This window comes from Danio aesculapii, chromosome 7 (genome assembly GCF_903798145.1).
Source record: "Danio aesculapii chromosome 7, fDanAes4.1, whole genome shotgun sequence".
NCBI classification, from domain to species: Eukaryota; Metazoa; Chordata; class Actinopteri; order Cypriniformes; family Danionidae; genus Danio; species Danio aesculapii.
In genome coordinates this window covers 71670388-71698112 of record NC_079441.1, presented here as the reverse complement: position 1 = coordinate 71698112, position 27725 = coordinate 71670388, and the positions used below count along the sequence as shown (strand labels likewise).

The window sequence follows — 27725 nt, the reverse complement described above, 5'->3', positions numbered from 1 at the left end:
GTCTGCATTTATGAATGTGCATATATATCAGCATTTTGAGTAATTATTATCAGTGTTTTCATCTTATATAGCTACAGTAATGAATAGTTTACTGTTTTGTTGATGATAATATCACCTGTGCATTCTCATTCCCCACAGAATTTCTGCCGTGATATTTTCTCCAGTCCAGTGTTCAGTGACTGCAGAGGTCTGGTGTCCATTGACTCCTTTGTCCAAGTTTGCATTCAAGACTTGTGTCACTGCAACAGTTCTTCTGGAGCGTTCTGCCTGTGTGATACGATCGCTGAGTATTCCAGACAGTGTGTGCATGCAGGAGGAAAGCCTGAAGAATGGAGAACAGAGTATTTCTGCCGTGAGTTTGCTCATTTTGGTAGTCCTGCTTTAATGTTGGTTTAGTATTAGATTTTAGCTGTCAGAGCCGGGTAGCAATGAATTATACACTGCAAAAAAATCGAGCTTTTGTCTTGATTCTAGTCCAAATATCTAAAAATTCTTAAAATAAGAAGCATTTTCTAGACTAGAATAAACATTTGGTCTTGTTTTCAGAAATAATATGTCAAAATGAAGTGAGTTTTTCCTTAAAACAAGCTAAATAATCTGCCAGAGGGGTAAGATAAATAATCTTATATCAAACCGAAAACAAGATTACTAAGCTTACCCCATTGGCAGATTATTTCTAGAGGAGAGGTTTCTAAAATAATAATAATAATAATAATAATAATAATAATAATAATAATAATAATAATAATAATCTGGAGTTTAAGCACCCAACTGCAATGCAACTGACTTTTATTATTTGTTTGTTTTGTATATCACAGCTCATCCTTGCCCAGAAACTATGGTGTACAGCCAGTGTGGAAATCCCTGCACAGACACCTGCACCAACTCTGAAAGAGGACAAGTGTGTGCGCAGCACTGCATTGATGGATGCTTCTGTCCTCCTGGTACAGTTTTTTAAAATCATGACTTTCCTTACTGACACTACATTCAAAAACATATTGATTTTAATTCTTACCTCACTAATCAAATGTCTTTAGCTAGATTCTGATGCTTAACCACAAATTCCAATCTAAATACAATATACTAAAGAGTAAATAATACAGAGACACATTCATTTCATTAATGCAATATAATGCTTATTGTTTCCGGCCTGTTTTGTATGTCAAGGATTATATGTGTGACCCATACTGTAAATGAGGAAAACCAGAAATCTGTTAGCTAGCTATTAAATCAGTATTGAGCTTTTCTTCATGCTCTTCTGAGCACATTCATTCTTTCTCAAGTCACAAGGATGAACCATATGACTTATTTTCATCGTTCTCTTGCTTCAAGGCACTGTTTATGATGATATCCATCAGACCGGCTGTATACCATACAGTGAATGCTCCTGCATCCTCGGCGGGAAAATATACGCCTCTGGGGAAAATTACACCAGCAACTGCAGAGACTGGTGAGCCTCTTAGGAGACACACTTTAAACCAACTTCAATAAATACTGTCATTTGTTACAGCTGTTTATTTAGTTTTTCTCACAGTGTAATGTAACTTCAAACTTTACATTTTAATTTAATATAAATCTAAAATATTTATTGTGGTTAAAAACAAAATTCTGTTCTCACAAAGTAAAAATGTTGGCTAACAATATATAATAATAGGATCATTTTTTAGATGAGACTGCAAAGATTATTGGTCATTTGATACTAAGCCTTTTCTTGCCATTTATAAGGGGTTTACGAAGCATAAATAGTGCTCACTTTAGATTAGTTTGTTTGTTTATTTGTTTGATTGTTTGTTTGTTTGTTTGTTTGTTTTATAGAGCACAATTAAAAACAACAGATGTTGACCAAAATGCTTTACAAAAAGACCAGCATACCAAATCTATACTTATACATAAAAATAAGCAAAATATATATCATACAGATTCAAATTCATTAATTGCGATCAAAAGCAAGAGACAGAAGATGATTTCTTAGATGAGACTTAAATCACCAAGGGAAGAACATGACCTGATATGTAAAGGCAGACCATTCCACAGACGGGGGGAGGGGGGGCTATAGCAGAAAAAGCCCGGTCACCTCTTGATTTCAACCTTGTTTTGGGGACAACTAGCACAAATAGGTCACAAAACTGGATGAAGTTGGCTTAATAAAACATTTATCACCAAACAAAGTAACTGTCATTCTATGCCTGAAGAATGAGATATATAAGCATTGATTTCAATAGTTTATTAATCATTTACTAACTCATTCTGAATGATCTTAAAATCAGCAACTACTCTTAAATACAAATAATTTGTAAATAATGCAATACTTAATTCAGTAATAAAAAATCAATCAGTCACAAATTATGAAAGTACAATTATTATACAATATACAGTTGAAGTCAGAATTATTAGCCCCCCTTTGAGTTTTTATTCTTTTTTAAATATTTCCCAAATGATGTTTAACAGAGCAAGGAAATGTTCACAGTATGTCTGATCATATTTTTCCTTCTGCAGAAAGTCTGATTTGTTTTATTTTGGCTAGAATGAAAGCAGTTTTTAAATTTTTATGAACCATTTTAAGGTCAATATTATTCGCCCCTTTCAGCTATATTTTTCTTCCATAGTCTACAGAACAAACCATCGGTATACAATAACTTGCCTAATTACCCTAACCTGCCTAGTTAACCTAATTAACCTAGTTAAGCCTTTAAATGTCACTTTAAGCTGTACAGAAGTGTCTGGAAGAATATCTAGTCTAATATTGTTTACTGTCATCATGGCAAAGAGAAAATAAATCAGTTATTAGAGATGAGTTATTAAAACTATTATGATTAGAAATGTGTTCTCTCTGTTAAACAGAAATTGGGGACAAAATAAATGGGGGTTAATAATTCAGGGGGTTTAAAAATGATTTTAACTGTATAGGTGCTTTTAAGTCAAGAATACAGCATTTGTAGCTGCAGTTATAAACTGCTTACTAATGTCTATTAATGTAGAGTTAATGCTTAACAAATAATGAGTTCACTACATGCTAATACTTAATAAATGATTCATAGTGTGTAGATATAAAGTGTTACCAAATACTGTTTAATTTAGAGACACTAAATATATTTTTGAACCAACCTAAAAAAAATACTGCAATTTGTTACAGCTAAATTTGTAAATTATCCTCAAATTACAGTTTTGACTGTTTTGTCCAAACTTGGTCCTGGAAGGCCAAAGGGAGAAATGTACATTGATGTAAAGCAGGGGTGTCCAAACTTGGTCCTGGAAGGCCAAAGGGAGAAATGTACATTGATGTAAAGCAGAGGTGTCCAAACTTGGTCCTGGAAGGCCAAAGGGAGAAATGTACATTGATGTAAAGCAGGGGTGTCCAAACTTGGTCCTGGAAGGCCAAAGGGAGAAATGTACATTGATGTAAAGCAGGGGTGTCCAAACTTGGTCCTGGAAGGCTGGTGTCCTGCAAATTTTAGCTCCAACTTGCCTCAACACTCCTGCAAGGATGTTTCCTAGTAAGAGCTTGATTAGCTAAGTGTGTCTGATGGGGTTGAAACTAGACTTTGCAGGACAGCGGTCTTCCAGGACAGAGTTTGGACATCCCTGACTTAACGGTAAAATATTGTTTTTATAGATGATGAATTCATTGAATCACTTTGGTTTGACTTAAAATCAAAATCTAAGTAAAGTTTTACTGCTGGTTTATAGTATTAATATTTAGTTTTTAAGGCTACCTAAGTTCGTTTTTGCTTTAAGGCAAATTAAATAAAACAGGTTATAATCAGAAACCATAATTATTCACCCAGTATAAAAATGTACTTTAAAAAGACACAGTAGTTTCACCTTTTTCAGTGTGTTTAAAGTTCACCCTCAATGCACAGAGTTTGCTCTTTATTGTGCAATGTTTAAACAAAAGCTCATGCTATCATTGTTATTTCTCCTTCAGCACCTGTGAGCAGGGGCAGTGGGATTGTTACATAAAGGATTGTCCACATTCATGTTCAGTGGAGGGCGGATCCCACATTACCACGTTTGATGGAAAAGCATACACATTTCACGGAGACTGCACTTACACCCTGTCCAAAGTATGTATTTCTCCAGCTTGAAGGCAATTGTATTTATATGACAACATTACAGGACATTATATACGGTTTAAGACAGAATCAGTAGTCCTGTGAAATTGTTTATTTATTTTCAAGTATTGCCCAAGTGATGTTTACTGTATTTTCTTTTGTATTTTTCATCTGGAGAAAGCGTTATTATTTCCAAATGTAAAAAATGTATATATTTAAATAATAAAATTTAAATTAAAAAATATATTTAAAGATATTTTAAAGACTGTCAATTTAGAGCAGTGCACAAGTATTAACAATCAATTTATTGATTTTATTTTTTGTTGTAATTTTGTCCTATGCTGCCTGTCTTAACCAGGACTCCCTGGTAGAAGAGATATTGTATCTCCATGGGACATTCCTGGTAAAATAATTAAACAAATAAAAATAATAAATAATAAATAGATGAATAAATCTTTTTTTTCTGCTATGATCATTATTATTATTACTACTCCTCTTAAAAATTATTATTTTTTTAAATGGATACAAATCAAACCACTGTTGTTCAAATGACTTGCCTAGCTTGCCTAATTAACCTAGTTAAACCTTTAAAGGTCACTTTAAGCTGAATACTAGTATCTTGAAAAATATCTAGTGTAATATTGTGTACTGTCATTGTGGCAAAGACAAGTTAAATGACATATTAGAAATTTTTGATCACAACTTTTTTTAATTATGCACACAAAACTCTTTTTGTTAAACAGCACTCGGGAAATAATTGAAAAAGTATTAAAGTTTCATATGAGGGCTATGAATTTAGTTTTCAACTGTATGCGTTTTTGCTAATTAAAAGTAATTAATTAGTCTTTTGTTTTGTAAGTATTGTAATACAGTGTATATAATATGTATATATATATATATATATATATATATATATATATATATATATATATATATATATATATATATATATATATATATATGAACTTTTATAAATAATTTTTTTTTAATTATTATTATTATTTTTTTATTTTTTTATTTATGACTTTTATAGCAAATTACAGTGAAAAAAAGATGACAAAACAAAAACATATTTCTAATTAAAAGTATAAATAGTATCAACTTAAGCAAATACAATGAGGAAAAAAACAAACAAAAACAAAAACAAAAAAAAAACAAACCAACAAATAAAAGGTAAATAATAATAATAATAATGTGGCTTAACAAAAACTACAATTGTACAATCTGAAGCACACAATACACTCAGCTTTGCACTTAGGACAGAAAGAAAATCAATTTGCTGAAACAAGGACTTGGTCTGTAGTTGACAATAACACATGTTCTTGGATATATTTCCTAAATGGTTCTCAAATTTTCTTAAACTGGTTGGATGAACCTCTAGACCATGCATGGGCAAACTCGATCCTGGAGGGCCGGTGTCCCTGCAGAGTTTTGCTCCAACACTAATCAAACACACCTGAACACTCTAATTAGTGTCTTCAAGATCACTAGAAAGCTACAAGCAGGTGTGTTTGATTAGGGTTGGTGCAAAACTATGCAGGGACACCGGCCCTCCAGGATCGAGTTTGCCCATCCCTGCTCTAGACAGTCTAATTTTTTCCAACTTTACAAAGAAGAGGACATCACGGATCCACTGTGTTGGGGTCAGAGGTTTCTGATCCTTCCACCTAAGCAATATTAGTCGTTTGGCCAGGAGCACAATAAAAGCCATGCAATCAGATTGTATTTTTGTAAGGTTATACGACGTAGGGAAAATTCCAAAAATGGCAATCAGTGGGCAAGGGGAGATAGATATACCCCCAAAAAAACAGATATAGTTTTAAAAATAGTGTGCCAAAAGCAATTAAGCTTTATACAAGACCAAAACATATGTGCATGCGTGGCTGGGGTGGAATTACAGCGATTACAGGCCGGATCTATATGCTGAAAGTGCTTTGAGAGCTTTAGGTTTGTCCAGTGTACACGGTGCACAATTTTTATACATTTGTTTAATAAATATATATTTAATGCAATTCTTATTTGTATTCATTTTAATTTATCATCGGTTTTTAGCTAAATTAATTAACTTTATTTTCTGATAGCATTGCACCGGCACAGAATTCACAGTTCTAGGAGACCTGGTGAAATGTGGTCTGAGTGAAACCGAAACCTGCTTGAAGGCAATAACCGTGGCGCTGTTTGATAATGTTACTGTAAGTATTAAATGGGTGAGGATAATATAAAATAGAACATGTTTTGCAGAAGAGGCTTGATAACAACTTTACAAACCCTTTATAAACTTGTTTTACACACAGGTGATTAAAGTGGACTCCAGTGGAAACCTTGAGGTCAACAGAATAATTGCTCAGCTTCCACTTTTTACATGTAAGTCAATGGCAAAGCACATAAACAAAACCAAATTAAGCAGAAATATACCAATATCTGTTATAAAAATGCTGTTATTTTTTGTCCTCCTACGTTAAAAACAATACTGCACAATGCAAATAAATAGAATAAAAGGTAATTGGTCACGGTTTATTTTAAGGTAACCTTATTAAATGTAAATACTGAGTAATATTATTTAATTACATGTACTTTAGATCAGTGTTTCCCAACCCTGTTCCTGGAGGCACACCAACAGTACATATTTTGGATGTCTCCCTTATCTGACCCATTAACTTTAGGTTTTGGAGTCTCTTCTGATGTTATGATAAGGTGATTCAGGTGTGTTTGATTAGGGAGAGGTTAAAAATGTGTACTGTTGGTGTGCCTTCAGGAACAGGGTTGGGAAACACTGCTATAGATCATGATTGCTTTTGGTTTTCTCTGTGGCCAATTTCTTCTTCGGAGTAGTGTGCGTTCAAAACATTATTGATTCAGTAGTATTTTCCTGTTATGCTATTTAATTACTGTGAAAAATGTCTATTTGTGTATTATTATTTTTGTTGTTGTTGTTACTTACTATATGACTGGGGTTAGAATGTGCATGATTAATTGTAGTTACAATAGGAAGTACGTGGCGCATGTGTAACAAGTTCATCTTAAAATAAAAGAATATCCAAATATTTTATATTATATATTAAAATGTACGGCACGGTAGCTCAGTGGTTAGCAGTGGTTCGAGTCCCAGCTGGGTCAGTTGGTGTTTCTGTGTGGAGTTTGTATGTTCTCCCCGTGTTGGTGTGGGTTTCCTCCGGGTGCTCCGGTTTCCCCCACAGTCCAAACACATGCGCCATAGGTGAATCGAATGAACTAAATTTCCGTAGTGTATGAGTTTGTGTGTGTGTGTGTGAATGTGTGTTGCTGGAATAGTTGGTGGTTCATTCTGCTGTGGCGACCTCTGAAATAGAGACTAAGCTGAAGGAAAATGAATGAATGCATTAAAATGTAAATTTACATACAAAAATAATTACGTTTCTCAAATAAGACATCGAATGTGCACTGATGAATGCAGATGCACATGTGAATAAATATATAATTAGCAGTGAAACTCTCCTCGGCAGCAAAAAAATATATAAATATTAGCTAAAGTGATATTTGGATAACATAATTTTGTAGAATGCAAATTGATAACACAGAGAAAATATTACCCATATGCAAACTATGCAGACTATGTACCTATGTTAAATTAACTTCTAATCTTCCCTCATATTAATATTCTTTGCATGCTGTTATTTAATTTTCAGCTTCAGTGAGTGTTTTCAAGCCCTCCTCATTCTACATCATCATTGAAGCTCATCTGATTGGGCTTCGTCTGGAGATCCAGCTGGTGCCAATAATGCAGCTTTACATCACAGCCAATTCAGTGTATCAAGGAGAAACATGTGGTATTTATTTATTTATTTATTTATTTATTTATTTATTTATTTATTTATTTATTTATTTATTTATTTATTTATTTAAAGACATGTTTCTTATATTTAACCCTCTCATGCATTATCAACTTGCAGAATCAACTATGGTAATTAAAATATCTATATATAGGATTTTTAATCTTTTCTAAATATAGACTTGATCAAGTGGTATTTACCTACATACAAGTCAGAACTTTTTTGGCTTAAAAGTGAAGACCCAACTCAGACTGTCCAAATTTGAACTCTTTTATGAAGTGAACTCAATTAAAGAAGTATTTTAGTATAATTTTGGCCGATTTTCTTTGTCATAATATGTTAATATAAAAAATGTAAATGTGTTATATAATTAGCTGTTTTTTATTGTTATTTATGTATTGTTTTTATAATTTTTTATTCTAGTTTTTAGTCTTATTTATAATGAAAATAACCTAAGATATTAGGCAGAAATGTCACGAAATAAAAATATACTGCTGCTCCTACTCAGCTATAATAAATGTTCATGTTTATTCATTATATGTGACCCTGGATCACAAAAATAGTTGTAAGGTAATTTTTTTAATTGAGATTCATACATAATCTGAAAGATGAATAAATAAGCTTTAAATTGATGTATGTGTTGATATTTTGTTGAGATAAAACTATTTGAAAACCTGAAAATCTGAGGGTTAAAAAAATCAGAATATTGAGAAAATCGCCTTTAATATTGTGTTAATTAAGTTCTCAGCAATAAATATTACTAATCAAAAATGACATATACATATTTACATATGTGTAAATGCATATATACATCTGATATATTTACAGTAGTACAAAGTTTACAAAATATATTCATAGACTTTGATCTTTATTTAATACTCTAAAATATAATTTAATATTCTTAATATTCTATATACATTAATTGAATCAATGTATTGTTGTTTACCCATACAAAAACTGAAGGTTTTGTGGTCCAGGGTCACAAATATCTTTGAAGTCTTTCTGTTTTCAACCTGAATGTCTTCTTTTAACTGTATGCCGTAGATTAATTGAGTTAATAATTCAATTTCTCAGGTCTTTGTGGCAATTACAACAACATGGAGGCTGATGACTTCACAACCATCGGTGGACTCCGGGAAGGAACAGCTCTGGATTTTGCCAACACCTGGAAAGCAAGAGCAAGTTGCCCAGATGTTAAGAGAAGCTTTGAGAACCCGTGCAGCCTGAGCACAGAAAACGGTGTGAATTATCATGGGATTCACAGAATACATACTGATGTTATAACTCTAAAAATACACCCAAAAATTTAAAAAAAAAAAGTATTTACTCACAAGACTCAAGTGATTTTAAAACTTTATGAATTTTTTCTTCTGTCGAGACAAACACTAAACAAAAGATGTCTTAAAAGTGTTGGATAAAGCTTAAATTGATCAATTTATGTGACAATAATGCAGTTATTATTGTCTCTTAAAGAATAAAACTGCAGATAAACAGAATCAAATATTTGATCACACTTTTATTTAAAGGCAGGGGTGTCAATCTCAGTTCCTGAAGGGCCGCTTTAGCCCTACACAGTTTAGTTTCAAGCATGCTTAAGCACACTCACCTGTAGGTTTCAAACAAGCCTGAAGGACTCAATTAGTCTGATCAGGTGTGTTTAATTACATTTACATTTACATTTAGTCATTTAGCAGACGCTTTTATCCAAAGCGACTTACAAATGAGGACAAGGAAGCAATTTACACAACTATAAGAGCAGCAGTGAACAAGTGCTATAGACAAGTTTCAGGTGTGTAAAGTCTAAGAAGCAAAGCATTAGTAATGTTTATTTTGAGAGAGAGAGAGAGAGAGAGAGTACAGTTAGTGGTATAGCCACAGAGGCAGTTACAGATTAGGAAGGAAAGTGGAGACTAAATAGTTGAGTTTTTAGTTGTTTCTTGAAGACAGCAAGTGACTCTGCTGTTCTGATGTAGTTAGGGAGTTCATTCCACCAACTGGGCAGATTGAATGTGAGAGTTCGGGAAAGTGATTTCTTCCCTCTTAGGGATGGAACCACGAGGCGACGTTCATTCACAGAACGCAAGTTTCTGGAGGGCACATAAATCTGCAGAAGTGAGAGCAGATAAGAAGGAGCAAAGCCAGAGGTCGCTTTGTAAGCAAACATCAGAGCTTTGAATTTGATGCGAGCAGCAACTGGCAGCCAGTGCAAACGGGTGAGTAGCGGAGTGACATGTGCTCTTTTGGGTTCATCAAAGACCACTCGTGCTGCTGCGTTCTGAAGCAGCTGAAGAGGTTTGATAGAGTTAGCTGGTAGCCCGGCTAGCAGAGAGTTGCAATGATCCAGTTTGGAGAGAACAAGAGCTTGAACAATGAGTTGAGCTGTATGTTCAGATGTGAAGGGTCGGACCTTTCTGATGTTTTAGAGTGCGAATCTGCAAGATCGAGCAGTTTTAGAAATGTGCTCAGAGAAGTTTAGTTGGTCATCAATCGTTACTCCAAGGCTTTTACGGTTATTACAGTTGGAACTAAACCGTGCAGAGCTGCGGCCCTCCAAGAGCTGAGTTTGACATCACTGTTTTCAGCTGAAAATATAAAGTGATACCAAATATTTTAGCTTATATTTCATAATGTAAATGTATATACTAAAATAAGTACTTTTAGTAGAAACTCATTTAGTACTCATAGTAATAACAATAAAATAGTATGGATGTCAATTATTCCAGGATTCTTCAGTATATCTTCCTTTGTGTTCAACAGTAGAAAGAACCACAATAAGTTTATAAATAGGTGGAGGATGAGTAAATGATAAGAGTTTTATTTTTGTGTGAACTGACCCTTTGTTCATTTGTCAAATAAACTGTGTTGTTGTTCGACAGAGCAATATGCACAGCACTGGTGTTCCCTGCTGTCTGATCCCTCATCAGTTTTTGCTCCCTGTCACACTGAAATCAACCCTGAAGTCTATAAAGCAGTGAGTCTCATGGCTTTCCTTCTCGTTTTTAACCCATTGAAGAGTTTTCTCTAAATGTGGCTGTATTTTCCAGAACTGCATCTATGACAGCTGTAACTGTGAGAGGAGCGAGGACTGCATGTGTGCCGCTTTATCATCATACGCACACGCTTGTGCCGCCAGAGGGATCCTGCTTGAGGGATGGAGAGACGCTGCATGCAGTAAGCTTTTTTTTTCTTTGTTCAAAAAGAATTAATGTCTGCTGGGCAAACTTTTTTATATTTTATGGAAGTTATAGTTTTTTTTGTGTTGCATATTCTCTATTTTGAGGAGAATATTATAAGTGGTATATCGTCAGTGTGTTTGTATACTTTCTTAAATAGTCTAATGTTTTTGCTCTTGTTTTGGACATTCCACTCTGTACCATCGTGCATATTCTCTATATTGCAATATACCAATTATTTATTGCTTATTTGCTTTTAGAATCAGACAAAGTAGCACATACAGAACAAAATAGGTGGAAAAACATGCCGTAAAAGTAAAGCAGGACATAAAACTAATTAAGTCAAAACAAAAGCACAAAAAAATTTAATAAATTCCATAAATTATGTAAGATTGTTAAATGTTTGAGTTGTACTCTCTCTCCTTCTCTCTCCCTCTTTCTGTATAGACACATACACACATGCATACACACACATACATGCACAAATGCATGTTTAAAAATGTTATATATGACAAATATATAACTATATATATATATATATATATATATATATATATATATATATATATATATATATATATATATATATATATATATATATATATATATTAATGTATAAATACACAACTATATAAAACATGTGCCAAAGAAAGAGAAGTTAGAATGAAAAAAATGAAATAATAATAATAATAATAATAATAATAATAATAATTATTATTATTATTATTATTATTATTATTATTATTATATTATTATTATTATTATCATTATTATCATTATATTATTATTATTATTATTATTATTATTATTATTATTATTATTATTATTATCATTATTATATTATTATTATTATTATATTATTATTATTATTATTATTATTATTATTATATTATTATTATATTATATTATTATTATTATTATTATTATTATTATTATTATTATTATATTATATTATTATATTATTATTATTATATTATTATTATATTATTATATTATTATTATTATTATTATTATTATTATTATTATTATATTATTTTTTTTTTTCATTATTATTATTATTATATTATTGTTATTTTTCATTATTATTATTATTATTATTATTATTATTATATTATTATTATTATTATTATTATTATTATTATTATTATTATTATTATTATATTATTATTTTTTTCATTATTATTATTATTATATTATTGTTATTTTTCATTATTATTATTATTATTATTATTATTATTATATTATTATTATTATTATTATTATTATTATATTATTATTATTATTATTATATTATTATTTTTTTCATTATTATTATTATTATATTATTGTTATTTTTCATTATTATTATTATTATTATTATTATTATTATTATTATTATTATTATTATTATAGTTATTTTTCATTATTATTATTATTATTATTATTATTATTATTATTATATTATTATTATTATTATTATTATTATTATTATATTATTATTTTTTTCATTATTATTATTATTATATTATTGTTATTTTTCATTATTATTATTATTATTATTATTATTATTATATTATTATTATTATTATTATTAATTACTATTTATTTATTTATTTATTTATTATTACAAAACCACAACAGAAGAAGAATTGGGACACGCTAACTAATTTCTAATAACTGATTTGTGATCAGTTTTGCCATGATGACAGTAAATAATATTTGACTAGATATTCTTCAAGACACTAGTATTCAGCTTAAGTGACATTTAAAGGCTTAACTGGGTTAATTAGGCAAGTTAGGGAAGGCAAGTGATTGTAACAGTGGTTTGTTCTGTAGACAATTGAAAAAAAATCTTAAGGGGGCTAATAATATTGACCTTAAAAAAGTTTTAAATAAAAAAAATGTTTTGATTCTAGTCAAAAAAAAGCAAATAATAATTTCTTAAAATTATAATAAAAAATATTATCAGAAATACTGTAAAATGAAATAAATAAGGTGAATAATTTTGCCCTCTACTGTATATTTGCGTATGCTCATCAGGTTAATGAATCTTCCTATTTTTCCCCAGTGAAATACACAGAATCCTGCGCTGCCACCACAGTTTACTCGTATCAGATGACTAGCTGCGGGCGCACATGCAGATCTCTCAGCCAGGCTGACGGTTCCTGCACCCATGATCATGTGCTGGTGGACGGCTGCGGCTGTGCTGAAGGAAAGTACATGAATGAGAACGAAGACTGTGTTGAAGCTGCCGCCTGCTCCTGTTACCATTCAGGCAAAGTCATTGCTTTAGGAGACATCATCTCCAAAGATGGAGGATCATGGTGTGCACATTTCTGCTCAGTTCATGTGTGGGGTCACACTTCAGAATAATGGTCCATTAGTTAGAGTATTTACTAACATTAACTAAGAATAATTGGCTCAGTGGTCACCTCACAGCAAGAAGGTTGCTGGTTTGAGTCCTGGCTGGGCCAGTAGGCGTTTCTGTGTGGAGTTTGCATGTTCTCCCCAGGTTGGCGTGGGTTTTCTCCATGTGCTCTGGTTTCCCCCACAGCCCAAATACACGCGCTATAGGGAAATTGAATAAACTAAATTGGCTATAATAAGTTAAGTTGGCGGTTCATTCCACTGTGGCGAGTCCTATTGAATAAAGGGACTAAGCCAAAGGAAAATGAATGAATGAATGAACTCAGAATAATTATGTAAAGCATTTATTAATAATCATAGCTCAACATTTACTGATGCAGTATTAAAATCTGAATTTATGCTTGTTAACATTAGCTAATGCACAGTGAATTAACATGAACTAATGTTATTTAACTTAATAACATTAACAAAGATGTAATAAATACCGTAATAAACGCATTACTAATAGTTAGTAAATACATTAATTAATGGACCATTATTTTAAAGGGTTCCCATTTCTGGAAAACTGTTTAATAAATGTATTTTAATTGCCTTTATGTCTACATTTCAGCATTTGTAAGCAAGGGAAACTGAGCTGCTCTGGTGTATCAAATGGAGAAGGTACGTATGTGTGAATTAAGAGTCACAGCAACTACTGGGGAGGCGGGGCTAAAGATAGCACAGCCCCATCTGATTGGACAAATTTAGATAAACAACCAATGCATAAAATAAATAGATGGGTCAAATGGATGGCCCAGCAGTGTAATTAAGGATGCTATTACATGCAGGTATTTAATCAATCATAAATACAATGTAAAACACTGTATTTACACATTATGATTAGTTTCAGTGTAAGTACATATTAGTTAAGGCCATTGATATAAAGTGGGACTGTATATTAAACCTACATTAAAGCCATTTTTGGTTTCCACATTGATATACTAGACATTATTGTGTTTAACATTAGCAAAACTCATACCTTAAAGTGAGTTTACTGTCAATCTCAAGTCTGAAAATCTTTCATTTTAGAGTGCAAAGAGCCAATGGGGTTTTTCAACTGCTCGAGAACCAGTCCTGGATCCACAGGAGCAGAGTGTCAGAAGAGCTGCAACACACTTGACATGGCCTGCGTGAGTACAAACATATTATTATAATTTATAGTACATATTATTATTGCTAAAAAATATTATTATGCTGATGTTAATCTCCTAATATTTAAAGGTACAATTCTCACAATTAACAAACCATTAACTATGAGTTTTGCACATAATTGAAAATTCTACATTTACTAATGCATTGTTATCATCCAATTCCTGCTTGCTAACATGCACTGTGAGTTAACATGAACTAACAATAACAACTGTAATTTCATTAACTAATGTTAACTAACATAAACAAATACTGTAATAAATGTATTGTTCATTGCACTGAAAACCCTAATGAGTTGACTGAACTAAATTAAGTGAGTAAACTCGTTGCCTCAATTTAATTGAGTAATGGACTTTCCCAAAACTTGCATATTTAAGTTTATTTAACTTGCCGGTTTTGTAGACTATACTTAAATTGTTCAGTTCACCAAACTTAAATATGCAAGTTTATTCAATTAATTTAGTTCAGTCAACTTATTAGGGTTTTCAGTGTGTTTGTTCATGTTAGTAAACATGTTAGTTACTTAAAATAAAGGGTAACACTTTACATTAAGGTTGTATTAGTTAACTAACATGACCTAATACAACCTTAATGTAAAGAGTTACCCTTTATTTTAAGTAACAATACACGCTATTGACTACTGGTATATTACCTGTCTACCCATCTACTACCTTAATAACTATTAATAAAAGCAGTAAACTAGTTGGTTATTGAGCTACAAGTCTTAGTTAATTGTTTGTTAACAGTATGAATTGTGACTTAAAATAAAATGTTACCAGAAAACGTAATGAGAGAAATTATAATGTGATCTCCTTTAGATCGTATGTAAAGTAAAATTGGGTGTGTGTATTTTTATTATTTATTATTATACATTTATAGTATTTTATTTTAATAGTGTTATTATTCTTTATCATTTTATTATTGATTTATTTAATTAATTATATGTTTTATGGAGGGCGTTGTTAAATATTATATTAAATCAGTTGTATTACTCTCAGGTTTTTTTAAAGATGGGATTGTTATATTGTGTTTAACAAATCTAAAAATGAAGAAATTAAAACTATGACTTTTGCCTCAGTTAACTCCTAATTTGCTGCTTATTTATAGTGATTGAGGATTAGAGATGTAGAATAAGATCACACTTTATAAATATTAATATATCTTAATTATAAGCGGGTAATAAGCAACTAGTTAATGATGAGAATTGATCCTTGAATTAAAATGTTGCCTTCATTTGTAATGAAAGGTTACATATTGAATGTTTTTGTATGTGGACTGCCTGCAGATCAGCACAGGGTGTGTTTCTGGCTGTGTGTGTCCTTCTGGACTGGTGTCTGATGGGAAAGGTGGCTGTATTGTTGAAGACCAGTGTCCCTGCATCCATAATGGAGACACCTACCAGCCTGGAGAAAGCATTAAGATTGACTGTAATACATGGTGTGTTCAGCTCTTTAAGATTTGTATGTGTGTGTGTGTATGTGTGCAAAGGTTTATGTTGTCTAATGACATGGGTATGACCTAGTTGTACTTTATTAAGCTGGTTTAGATTATTCAGAAAGCCTAAAAATAAGCTGTTTTGACATTCGTTGCCACAGGTTTTCTGTGAGGGTTGGGTTTAGGGATAGGGGTGGGGTAAGGCCATATAATAAGCATTTTTTACTGTATAAAAAATACACCTATGGAGTGTCCTTGTAAACCATGTATACAAGTATCTATGTGTGTGTGGCCCTGTTATTCCGCACATTCTGAGGACCAAATATACTCACAATTATAGCAATACCAGTAGATTTCAACCTTGTAGGGACATATTGTTAGTCCCTATGAGGAAAACGGCCCATAAATCATCATTTTTTACTGTATAGAATGTATTATACCTATGGAGTGTTCCTCTAAACCATGTATACGAGTGTGTGTGGTCCTGATATTCCTCACATTCTGAGGACCAAATATACCCACAAGTATAGTAATACCGTCCCCATAAGGAAAACAGCTCATAAATTTTCCAAAATTAAGTATTCTGAAAATGTCAAAGTGCTATTTGTTACCAGTGAGGGTTGAGTTTAGGGTTAGAAATGGGTTATGGAGTGTCCCTGTAAACCATGTATACAATTATGTGTGTGTGTGGTCCTGCTGTTCCTCAAATTTGGCACTAAATGTACCTACAATTGTAGCAATATCAGTAGATTTCAACCTTGTGAGGACATATTGCTAGTCCCTATGAGGAAAATGGCTCATAAATCATTCAAAGTTATGTATTTTAAAAATGTAAATATGCTAATTATAATCTTTGAGGGTTGAGTTTAGTGTTAGGAGTTGGGTTAAGCCAATATAATAAGCGTTTTTACTGTCTAAAATACATTACACTTATGGAGTGTCCCTGTAAACCATGTATATATGTATGTGTGTGTGGTCCTGTTATTCCTCACATTCTAAAGGACAAATACACCCACAAATATAGCAATACCAGTAGATTCCGACCTTGTGAGGACATATTGCTAGTCCCCATGAGGAAAATGGCTCATAAAGAACTCCAAATTGTTACCTGTAAGGGTTTAGAAGTAGGGTTTTTGGAAAGTGGACAGCATATGCAATCTGTACAGTATGGCTATGGAGAGTCCTCATAAAACATGAAAACCCAAACATGTGTTTAACTATTTCTTGTTTTCTAGTTCCTGCAAGAACAGACGATGGACTTGTACCACAAACCAGTGCAGTGCCACATGCAGCATCTACGGAGATGGACATTATAGGACATTTGATGACAAAAGATACGTCTTTAGTGGAAACTGTGAATACAGTCTCGTTCAGGTATTTACTTTGCACTTAAGATAATTGTAAAACTTCCAAAAGCCTCTAAATAATTCTAGAAATCTCTGTTAAAGATTTTTGTTAGTTTTGTTTTGGTTGTTTTTTGGTTGTGTTTTTTCTACTGTTTTCTGTTACGTTCAATAAAAATGAAATAAAATAAAACAAATAATTAACAAAAAATCTAATCTTTCTGCCATGTGCAGGACTTCTGCAACAGCACCTCCGGCACTTTCAGAGTCATCACTGAAAACATTCCCTGCGGATCCACCGGCACCACTTGCTCCAAGGCTATCAAGCTTTTCCTTGGAGTGGGTTAACTCTTGACATTCACTAAAGCAGTCATAGCAAACATTAAAATACTACGGATTAAACATCGAGATGCCTTTTCTATTTCAGAGCAATGAGCTGAGACTGACTGATGGATCCTTCCAAGTTGTTCGCAGAGATGCAGGAGAGGAGATTCCCTACCAGATGCGAACCATGGGGCTGTACTTGGTGATCGAGGCCAATAATGGACTGATGCTCATATGGGACAGAAAAACAACTATACACATCAAACTGGGACCAGAGTATAATGTGAGGAAAAGACCAGTTCTATTATTATTCATGTCTGTCCTCGTGATTTTGGATTTGAGTCAGAAGAGATGCATAAAAATGTCAAAAAATTCATCAATGAGCCAAAATACACAATACATTTTGTTTTGTTGTGTTAAATATTATCACTGGATTTTAGGACTTTACCATTTTAAGACATGTTTCTTTTCTAGTTCAGTTTAGAGTTTAATATATATGGACTTGGTGTCTTTTGTAACTAAATAGACTGATTTTATATTTAGTTGTGCCAAAATCCTTTCCCCAAAATCTCACACAAATTTTGGGACTTAATGCTGTTGTATGTCTATTAGAGCAGTGTTTCCCAACCCTGTTCCTGAAGGCACACCAACAGTACCCATTTTCAACCTCTCCCTAATCAAACACACCTGAATCAACTCAGCAGAACATTAGAAAAGACCCCAAAACCTGACACGAAAGGGTCAGATAAGGAAGACATCCAAAATATGTACTGTTGGTGTGCCTCCAGGAACAGGGTTGGGAAACACTGTATTAGAGCATTGAGTTCATCTGAAAGCGAATATTTATGCAAGAATAAAATACTGCAACATTTATCCTGATTAATGTTGCTATGATTGAAATAAATATGTAGGTTTTTAAGCAAACATGAGTTGTTAATTTAAATAAATTCCATTTCAGGGTTAATATTTTTATCAAAACAGGTTTACACCACTGCTGGGCAAAAATTATTCAAGATTAATCACATCCAAAATATAAACTTGTTTTGCCATAATATATGTGTGTACTATATACTGTATATTTCATATGTATATGTGAAATACACACAAATACATACTAACAAAACTACACAAAAACATTTCAATTTAACACAGACATTGTATATTGACATATATATTTAAATGTATATATAATTAATATCAAATACATATATATTTTATATCAAATAATAATGATAAACATTTTCTCAAATATATGCAAGCATGTGTCTATTTGTATACACATAATAAATAAATATACACTGTACACACATGTATATTATGTCAAAACAAACTTTTATTTTGGATGCGATTATCTTTGGATTGCACTATTTTACACAGTGACATTCTGAACATATTATACATATGTCAAATACAGTAAAATATCAGCTTTATACTATCTAATGTTATTATGTAAATTAACTTCCCACATGATTTATGAGTATTGTTGGCTTCATCCTCTATTATTGACCTTACTCTGCGATGCGGAAGTGCGCTCGTGTTTGCGATTGTGTTAGAACTTCCGGTTCAGTTTCCTATGGGAGAAATGACTAGGAATAATAAACTACTTGCTCTACAAACAAGTGTGTTCATGACTATACATAAAAACATCATGTTTGCAACATCAAGCAGCAGAACGAGCTGTTTTTAATACAGCTTATAGATAAGATATTAGGTCAATATGAACACAAGCAAAAATGCATGTCAGTAATAATCTTCTATTCAAATGAACAGGGCCGTGTGTGTGGTTTGTGTGGAAACTATGATGGGAACGCGAACAATGACTTCACCACACGCACCCAAGCAATTGCTGTCCAAGCCCTTGATTTTGCAAACAGCTGGAAGCTCTCCAGCTGTCCAGATGCAACCCTCATCCAAGATCCATGTGCCCATAATCCATACAGAGAGGCCTGGGCACAGAGACAGTGCAGCATCATTACTAGCAGCGTCTTCACAGCCTGCCATTCACAGGTACTTGCACTCCAATCATTCATTCATTGACTTTCCTTCAGCTAAGTCCCTTTATTGATCAGGGGTCATCACAGCGGAATGAACCGCCAACTGCAACACAGCACTGGGAAACACCCATACACTCTCACATGAACACACAAACACTACGGCCAATTTAGTTAATCAATTCACCCATAGCGCATGTGTTTGGACTGTGGGGGAAACCGGAGCACCCGGAGGAAAGCCACGCCAACACGGGGAGAACATGCAAACTCCACACAGAAACGCCAACTGACCCAGCCGGGACTTAAACCAGCGACCTTCTTGCTGTGAGGTGACAGTGCTAACCACTGAGCCAAAATGTCGCCCACACTCTGCACAATCACCATAAGCTAAATATATTTGCATATATTCTTAATTCCGATTGGTCAATAATAGCATTCAAAGTATGTTATTCTCAGATAACAACCAGGACAACGAATAAGACAGGCTCATCCGGAAACCCTGAATCATTTTGACTGATAGTGAATTTATTTATATTCATATTTATATGCTTATCATCATATGACCTAATACAAAGTAGGTTAGTGTAATCTGCATTTTTTCATTTCTGTTTCTGCAAGCTTTACGCTTAATTAAAGAGCTAGTAAATATTACAGTTCAGATCAATGTGTTGTCTTTAAATGTTTAGTTCTGTGGCAGGTAGCCATGAAATAAGTAGGATAATGTATATCCAGACGGTTGTTTTCACAAAATAAAGCCCTTCAGTCTCATGCAGTGGAGCTGATTAACTTGCCAGGCTTTGTTATGCAAGAACAATTGCCAAGATGTACATTTTCCCTTAATTATCCATTCCAAAGAATACCTGATAACTTGAGATATTGTTTGCATGATCATATTATTGCAAAGCCCACTTCAAAAATATTTAATTACTGCACTAATAATTCTTTCCCACTTGCAAACTTAAATGCAAAAACCCTTTCACTATTTCCGACTAGCATAAATTAATTCAAGCAAACAATCATATTTTAGAGATATACCACTGTTCTTTATTGAATGCTGAGATTACATCTAGAGTATTAACTATCTGTTTATACAATATTATCATTATTGCTAAACCTGCTTGTTAAACTGGTATAAATCTGCTGATAAATCTTTATTCTGCATAACCAACCGGCTGGATGTACATTATCCATTACTTGTCTTGTTAGTGACAGCTACATTATTATAAATATGGCTTTACAGGTCGACCCATCTCCATTTTATGATGCCTGTGTGAGAGACGCATGCGCCTGTGATAGTGGTGGAGATTATGAGTGCTTTTGCACTGCTGTAACAGCATATGCACAAGCTTGCAATGAGGCCGGAGCCTGTGTTGCCTGGAGAACTCCGAAAATTTGCCGTAAGTCAATGAAAGCTATATCAAATGCTGTGAAGAGCTAACTGTAAACCTGAAATCCTGAAGTTTAAGGTTTCCCTTTTTATTGCAGCATTGTTCTGTGATTATTACAACCCCCCCGGTGAATGCGAGTGGCATTATAAACCGTGTGGAGCTCCTTGTATGAAGACATGCAGAAATCCAGATGAACAGTGTTCAAACCAGATTCCAGCACTTGAAGGTGATTATGTTCATAATACTCAGTACATTGAGCGATATATAGCAATGTTGTGACATGAAATATATTCTGTGTACTTTTAAATACATATTTATTTACAGTGTAGTATACTCAGTGCACAATGTAGATGCCCTACAGATATTTTTGTAACTTTATTATTTAAAATGGATTCATATAGAAGAATGTCTTGGAAATATTTGTCACAATTATTTAGAGTTAATTCACTTAACTCGATTCTCAAACACATCATAGATGGATTATTCATATATTTTTGTTAATATATAATAAATCATATTTTTATGACAATTTTAGGTTGCTATCCCCAATGCCCTCCCGAGCAGCCTGTTTTTGATGAGGATCACATGAAGTGTGTGAAGCAGGAAGATTGTGGCTGTTTTGTTGACATGTCACATTTTGAGGTTGGAGAGCAAGTGCCAACTACAGAGAACTGTCAGTCATGGTATGTGTGTATTTTTAACTTATACACCTGTTTTTCATTTGTGTCCCAAGTATATTTGAAACAGATTTAACATATGATATGTGTGCTATTTCCTCAATTAGTAATTGTTCATCAACTGGAGTTATTTGTGACTTTGATGTAAATGGTAAGATCTTTAGCATTTCAGTTTTATTGTTTAGTTTAAAATGGTATATGAAATATGTTTTCTAATACTTTTGCTTCATTTTCAGCATGCAAATGCCAATACAATAATGACACATACAATTATGGAGACATAATTTATCACACAACTGATGGACTTGGAGGCTGTATCACAGGCATATGTTCAGTCAATGACACTATCGACAGAACTTTGATTCCTTGCGAAACGACCTCAGTCCCAACGACCACATCCAGCCTGATCACAACACCAACCCCGACAACAGTTTTTGTCTTCAGCTCTCCAGGTACTTTTTCATGTCTGTAGTCATGTTTATTCTCAATATATAGATAAAAAATATATATATGGAGATGATGCATTATAAATCATAATTTATGCATTCGTTTTAAAATTGTTGTGGTAAGATTGTAGAAGCACAAATCAATTCTTCTCAATCAGTTAGTTCCAATTATAAATGGATCTAATTATTGTTTAAATAAATTCTTGTTTTATGAGGATTTATATTTCATAAATTGTTCATTCACTTACATTCAATTACTACTTTACTTGCCCATAGAATACACAACTTCTGAAGTTTCATTCACGACCAAGAAGCCAGAGCAACTGACCACTGGAACAACAGCAGAAGTTTTTCAAACTGCTTCCACTAGAGAAATTAAACATTCAACAGAACAACAAGTATATGTAACAACAAAGCCATCAACATCCTTACCCACGACAGTGAAGAAAACATCAGAATCTGAAACCTCAACAAACATCTTAACAACAACCATAGAAACCTCAATTGCACCTATAACAAAAACACTTCCTACAGTCACAGGAAAACCTTGGACAACGCTTTCCACCCAATCACAATTTGTGTCAACACATCAGACAACTGGAGAACAAATCACTGAAAATGAACTGACCACTTTGGAGACACCTTTGTCTACCACGAAGCCACCAAAGGTGGTAACAACTGGCCAAACAATCCAGCCGACAACTACAGCCACAACTACTGTGGAGGAGCTTACGGGAACATCACCTGAATCTTCAACACCATCAAGCACATCCGTCCCCGTGAGACAAACATCACCAGCCATAACATCCACTCAACCAACAACACTAACAAAGACAACTGCTGTACCAGTCACTACACTTGTGTCCACAACAGTGAGTGTTGAATCATCCACTGAATTTGAGGTCAGCACTCAGAGTCCATCTTCAACAACAAAACCAATCAAAGCTGAAACAACACTTTCAACCACCACAGCAGAGACCCCGTCCACCACTGTCCTTGTAGAGGGAAGCAGTACTGTCCAACCACCCACAGAAACATCAGCTCCAAGCATTTTGTCCACAACATCCAAATCATCTACAGCAACTGAAACAACTGGAATAGTAACAACAACTGAGACTGTTACTGAGAACGAACTGAGCACTTCTGAGACAACATTGTCCACCACCAGGCCACCAAAAGTGGTAACAACTGGCCAAACAATCCAGCCTACAACTACAGCCACAACTACTGTGGAGGAGCTAACTGGAACATCACCTGAATCTTCAATACCGTCAAGCACATCCGTCCCTGTGAGACAAACCTCACCAGCCATAACATCCACTCAACCAACAACACTAACAAAGACAACTGCTGTACCTGTCACTACACTTGTGTCCACAACGGTGAGTGTTGAATCATCCACTGAATTTGAGGTCAGCACTCAGAGTCCATCTTCAACAACAAAACCAATCAAAGCTGAAACAACACTTTCAACCACCACAGCAGAGACCCCGTCCACCACTGTCCTTGTAGAGGGAAGCAGTACTGTCCAACCACCCACAGAAACATCAGCTCCAAGCATTTTGTCCACAACATCCAAATCATCTACAGCAACTGAAACAACTGGAATAGTAACAACAACTGAGACTGTTACTGAGAACGAACTGAGCACTTCTGAGACAACATTGTCCACCACCAGGCCACCAAAGGTGGTGACAACTGGCCAAACAATCCAGCCGACAACTACAGCCACAACTACTGTGGAGGAGCTTACGGGAACATCACCTGAATCTTCAACACCATCAAGCACATCCGTCCCTGTGAGACAAACCTCACCAGCCATAACATCCACTCAACCAACAACACTAACAAAGACAACTGCTGTACCTGTCACTACACTTGTGTCCACAACGGTGAGTGTTGAATCATCCACTGAATTTGAGGTCAGCACTCAGAGTCCATCTTCAACAACAAAACCAATCAAAGCTGAAACAACACTTTCAACCACCACAGCAGAGACCCCGTCCACCACTGTCCTTGTAGAGGGAAGCAGTACTGTCCAACCACCCACAGAAACATCAGCTCCAAGCATTTTGTCCACAACATCCAAATCATCTACAGCAACTGAAACAACTGGAATAGTAACAACAACTGAGACTGTTACTGAGAACGAACTGAGCACTTCTGAGACAACATTGTCCACCACCAGGCCACCAAAGGTGGTAACAACTGGCCAAACAATCCAGCCTACAACTACAGCCACAACTACTGTGGAGGAGCTTACCGGAACATCACCTGAATCTTCAACACCATCAAGCACATCCGTCCCTGTGAGACAAACCTCACCAGCCATAACATCCACTCAACCAACAACACTAACAAAGACAACTGCTGTACCTGTCACTACACTTGTGTCCACAACGGTGAGTGTTGAATCATCCACTGAATTTGAGGTCAGCACTCAGAGTCCATCTTCAACAACAAAACCAATCAAAGCTGAAACAACACTTTCAACCACCACAGCAGAGACCCCGTCCACCACTGTCCTTGTAGAGGGAAGCAGTACTGTCCAACCACCCACAGAAACATCAGCTCCAAGCATTTTGTCCACAACATCCAAATCATCTACAGCAACTGAAACAACTGGAATAGTAACAACAACTGAGACTGTTACTGAGAACGAACTGAGCACTTCTGAGACAACATTGTCCACCACCAGGCCACCAAAGGTGGTGACAACTGGCCAAACAATCCAGCCTACAACTACAGCCACAACTACTGTGGAGGAGCTTACGGGAACATCACCTGAATCTTCAACACCATCAAGCACATCCGTCCCTGTGAGACAAACCTCACCAGCCATAACATCCACTCAACCAACAACACTAACAAAGACAACTGCTGTACCTGTCACTACACTTGTGTCCACAACGGTGAGTGTTGAATCATCCACTGAATTTGAGGTCAGCACTCAGAGTCCATCTTCAACAACAAAACCAATCAAAGCAGAAACAACACTTTCAACCACCACAGCAGAGACCCCGTCCACCACTGTCCTTGTAGAGGGAAGCAGTACTGTCCAACCACCCACAGAAACATCAGCTCCAAGCATTTTGTCCACAACATCCAAATCATCTACAGCAACTGAAACAACTGGAATAGTAACAACAACTGAGACTGTTACTGAGAACGAACTGAGCACTTCTGAGACAACATTGTCCACCACCAGGCCACCAAAGGTGGTAACAACTGGCCAAACAATCCAGCCTACAACTACAGCCACAACTACTGTGGAGGAGCTTACTGGAACATCACCTGAATCTTCAACACCATCAAGCACATCCGTCCCTGTGAGACAAACCTCACCAGCCATAATATCCACTCAACCAACAACACTAACAAAGACAACTGCTGTACCTGTCACTACACTTGTGTCCACAACAGTGAGTGTTGAATCATCCACTGAATTTGAAGTCAGCACTCAGAGTCCATCTTCAACAACAAAACCAATCAAAGCTGAAACAACACTTTCAACCACCACAGCAGAGACCCCGTCCACCACTGTCCTTGTAGAGGGAAGCAGTACTGTCCAACCACCCACAGAAACATCAGCTCCAAGCATTTTGTCCACAACATCCAAATCATCTACAGCAACTGAAACAACTGGAATAGTAACAACAACTGAGACTGTTACTGAGAACGAACTGAGCACTTCTGAGACAACATTGTCCACCACCAGGCCACCAAAGGTGGTAACAACTGGCCAAACAATCCAGCCTACAACTACAGCCACAACTACTGTGGAGGAGCTTACTGGAACATCAGCTGAATCTTCAACACCGTCAAGCACATCCGTCCCCGTGAGACAAACATCACCAGCCATAACATCCACTCAACCAATAACAGTAACAAAGACAACTGCTGTACCAGTCACTACACTTGTGTCCACAACAGTGAGTGTTGAATCGTCCACTGAATTTGAGGTCAGCACTCAGAGTCCATCTTCAACAACAAACCAATCAAAGCTGAAACAACACTTTCAACCACCACAGCAGAGACCCCGTCCACCACTGTCCTTGTAGAGGGAAGTAGTACTGTCCAACCACCCACAGAAACATCAGCTCCAAGCATTTTGTCCACAACATCCAAATCATCTACAGCAACTGAAACAACTGGAATAGTAACAACAACTGAGACTGTTACTGAGAACGAACTGAGCACTTCTGAGACAACATTGTCCACCACCAGGCCACCAAAGGTGGTAACAACTGGCCAAACAATCCAGCCTACAACTACAGCCACAACTACTGTGGAGGAGCTTACCGGAACATCACCTGAATCTTCAACACCATCAAGCACATCCGTCCCTGTGAGACAAACCTCACCAGCCATAACATCCACTCAACCAACAACACTAACAAAGACAACTGCTGTACCTGTCACTACACTTGTGTCCACAACGGTGAGTGTTGAATCATCCACTGAATTTGAGGTCAGCACTCAGAGTCCATCTTCAACAACAAAACCAATCAAAGCAGAAACAACACTTTCAACCACCACAGCAGAGACCCCGTCCACCACTGTCCTTGTAGAGGGAAGCAGTACTGTCCAACCACCCACAGAAACATCAGCTCCAAGCATTTTGTCCACAACATCCAAATCATCTACAGCAACTGAAACAACTGGAATAGTAACAACAACTGAGACTGTTACTGAGAACGAACTGAGCACTTCTGAGACAACATTGTCCACCACCAGGCCACCAAAGGTGGTGACAACTGGCCAAACAATCCAGCCTACAACTACAGCCACAACTACTGTGGAGGAGCTTACTGGAACATCACCTGAATCTTCAACACCATCAAGCACATCCGTCCCTGTGAGACAAACCTCACCAGCCATAATATCCACTCAACCAACAACACTAACAAAGACAACTGCTGTACCAGTCACTACACTTGTGTCCACAACAGTGAGTGTTGAATCATCCACTGAATTTGAAGTCAGCACTCAGAGTCCATCTTCAACAACAAAACCAATCAAAGCTGAAACAACACTTTCAACCACCACAGCAGAGACCCCGTCCACCACTGTCCTTGTAGAGGGAAGCAGTACTGTCCAACCACCCACAGAAACATCAGCTCCAAGCATTTTGTCCACAACATCCAAATCATCTACAGCAACTGAAACAACTGGAATAGTAACAACAACTGAGACTGTTACCGAGAACGAACTGAGCACTTCTGAGACAACATTGTCCACCACCAGGCCACCAAAGGTGGTAACAACTGGCCAAACAATCCAGCCTACAACTACAGCCACAACTACTGTGGAGGAGCTTACGGGAACATCACCTGAATCTTCAACACCATCAAGCACATCCGTCCCTGTGAGACAAACCTCACCAGCCATAACATCCACTCAACCAATAACAGTAACAAAGACAACTGCTGTACCAGTCACTACACTTGTGTCCACAACAGTGAGTGTTGAATCATCCACTGAATTTGAGGTCAGCACTCAGAGTCCATCTTCAACAACAAAACCAATCAAAGCAGAAACAACACTTTCAACC

General features: G+C 35.2%; 1 protein-coding gene across 1 annotated transcript in view; it reads left to right on the top strand.

Annotated features, from left to right (window-relative positions):
- LOC130231473 (mucin-2) overlaps positions 1 to 27725 on the top strand; it is a 46398-nt gene that overhangs the window by 3408 nt on the left and 15265 nt on the right. Inside the window, exons 6-28 of the mRNA XM_056460806.1 lie at positions 139 to 352; positions 819 to 944; positions 1333 to 1450; positions 3926 to 4064; positions 6134 to 6244; positions 6347 to 6416; positions 7718 to 7858; positions 8936 to 9100; positions 10738 to 10832; positions 10906 to 11032; positions 13082 to 13337; positions 13991 to 14040; positions 14449 to 14549; positions 15854 to 16005; positions 17238 to 17376; positions 17580 to 17684; positions 17773 to 17952; positions 19440 to 19676; positions 20901 to 21057; positions 21146 to 21274; positions 21584 to 21731; positions 21833 to 21876; positions 21962 to 22177. Coding sequence (XP_056316781.1) covers positions 139 to 352; positions 819 to 944; positions 1333 to 1450; positions 3926 to 4064; positions 6134 to 6244; positions 6347 to 6416; positions 7718 to 7858; positions 8936 to 9100; positions 10738 to 10832; positions 10906 to 11032; positions 13082 to 13337; positions 13991 to 14040; positions 14449 to 14549; positions 15854 to 16005; positions 17238 to 17376; positions 17580 to 17684; positions 17773 to 17952; positions 19440 to 19676; positions 20901 to 21057; positions 21146 to 21274; positions 21584 to 21731; positions 21833 to 21876; positions 21962 to 22177 — 3220 coding nt within the window. The remainder of the gene's footprint in view (positions 1 to 138; positions 353 to 818; positions 945 to 1332; positions 1451 to 3925; positions 4065 to 6133; positions 6245 to 6346; positions 6417 to 7717; positions 7859 to 8935; positions 9101 to 10737; positions 10833 to 10905; positions 11033 to 13081; positions 13338 to 13990; positions 14041 to 14448; positions 14550 to 15853; positions 16006 to 17237; positions 17377 to 17579; positions 17685 to 17772; positions 17953 to 19439; positions 19677 to 20900; positions 21058 to 21145; positions 21275 to 21583; positions 21732 to 21832; positions 21877 to 21961; positions 22178 to 27725) is intronic.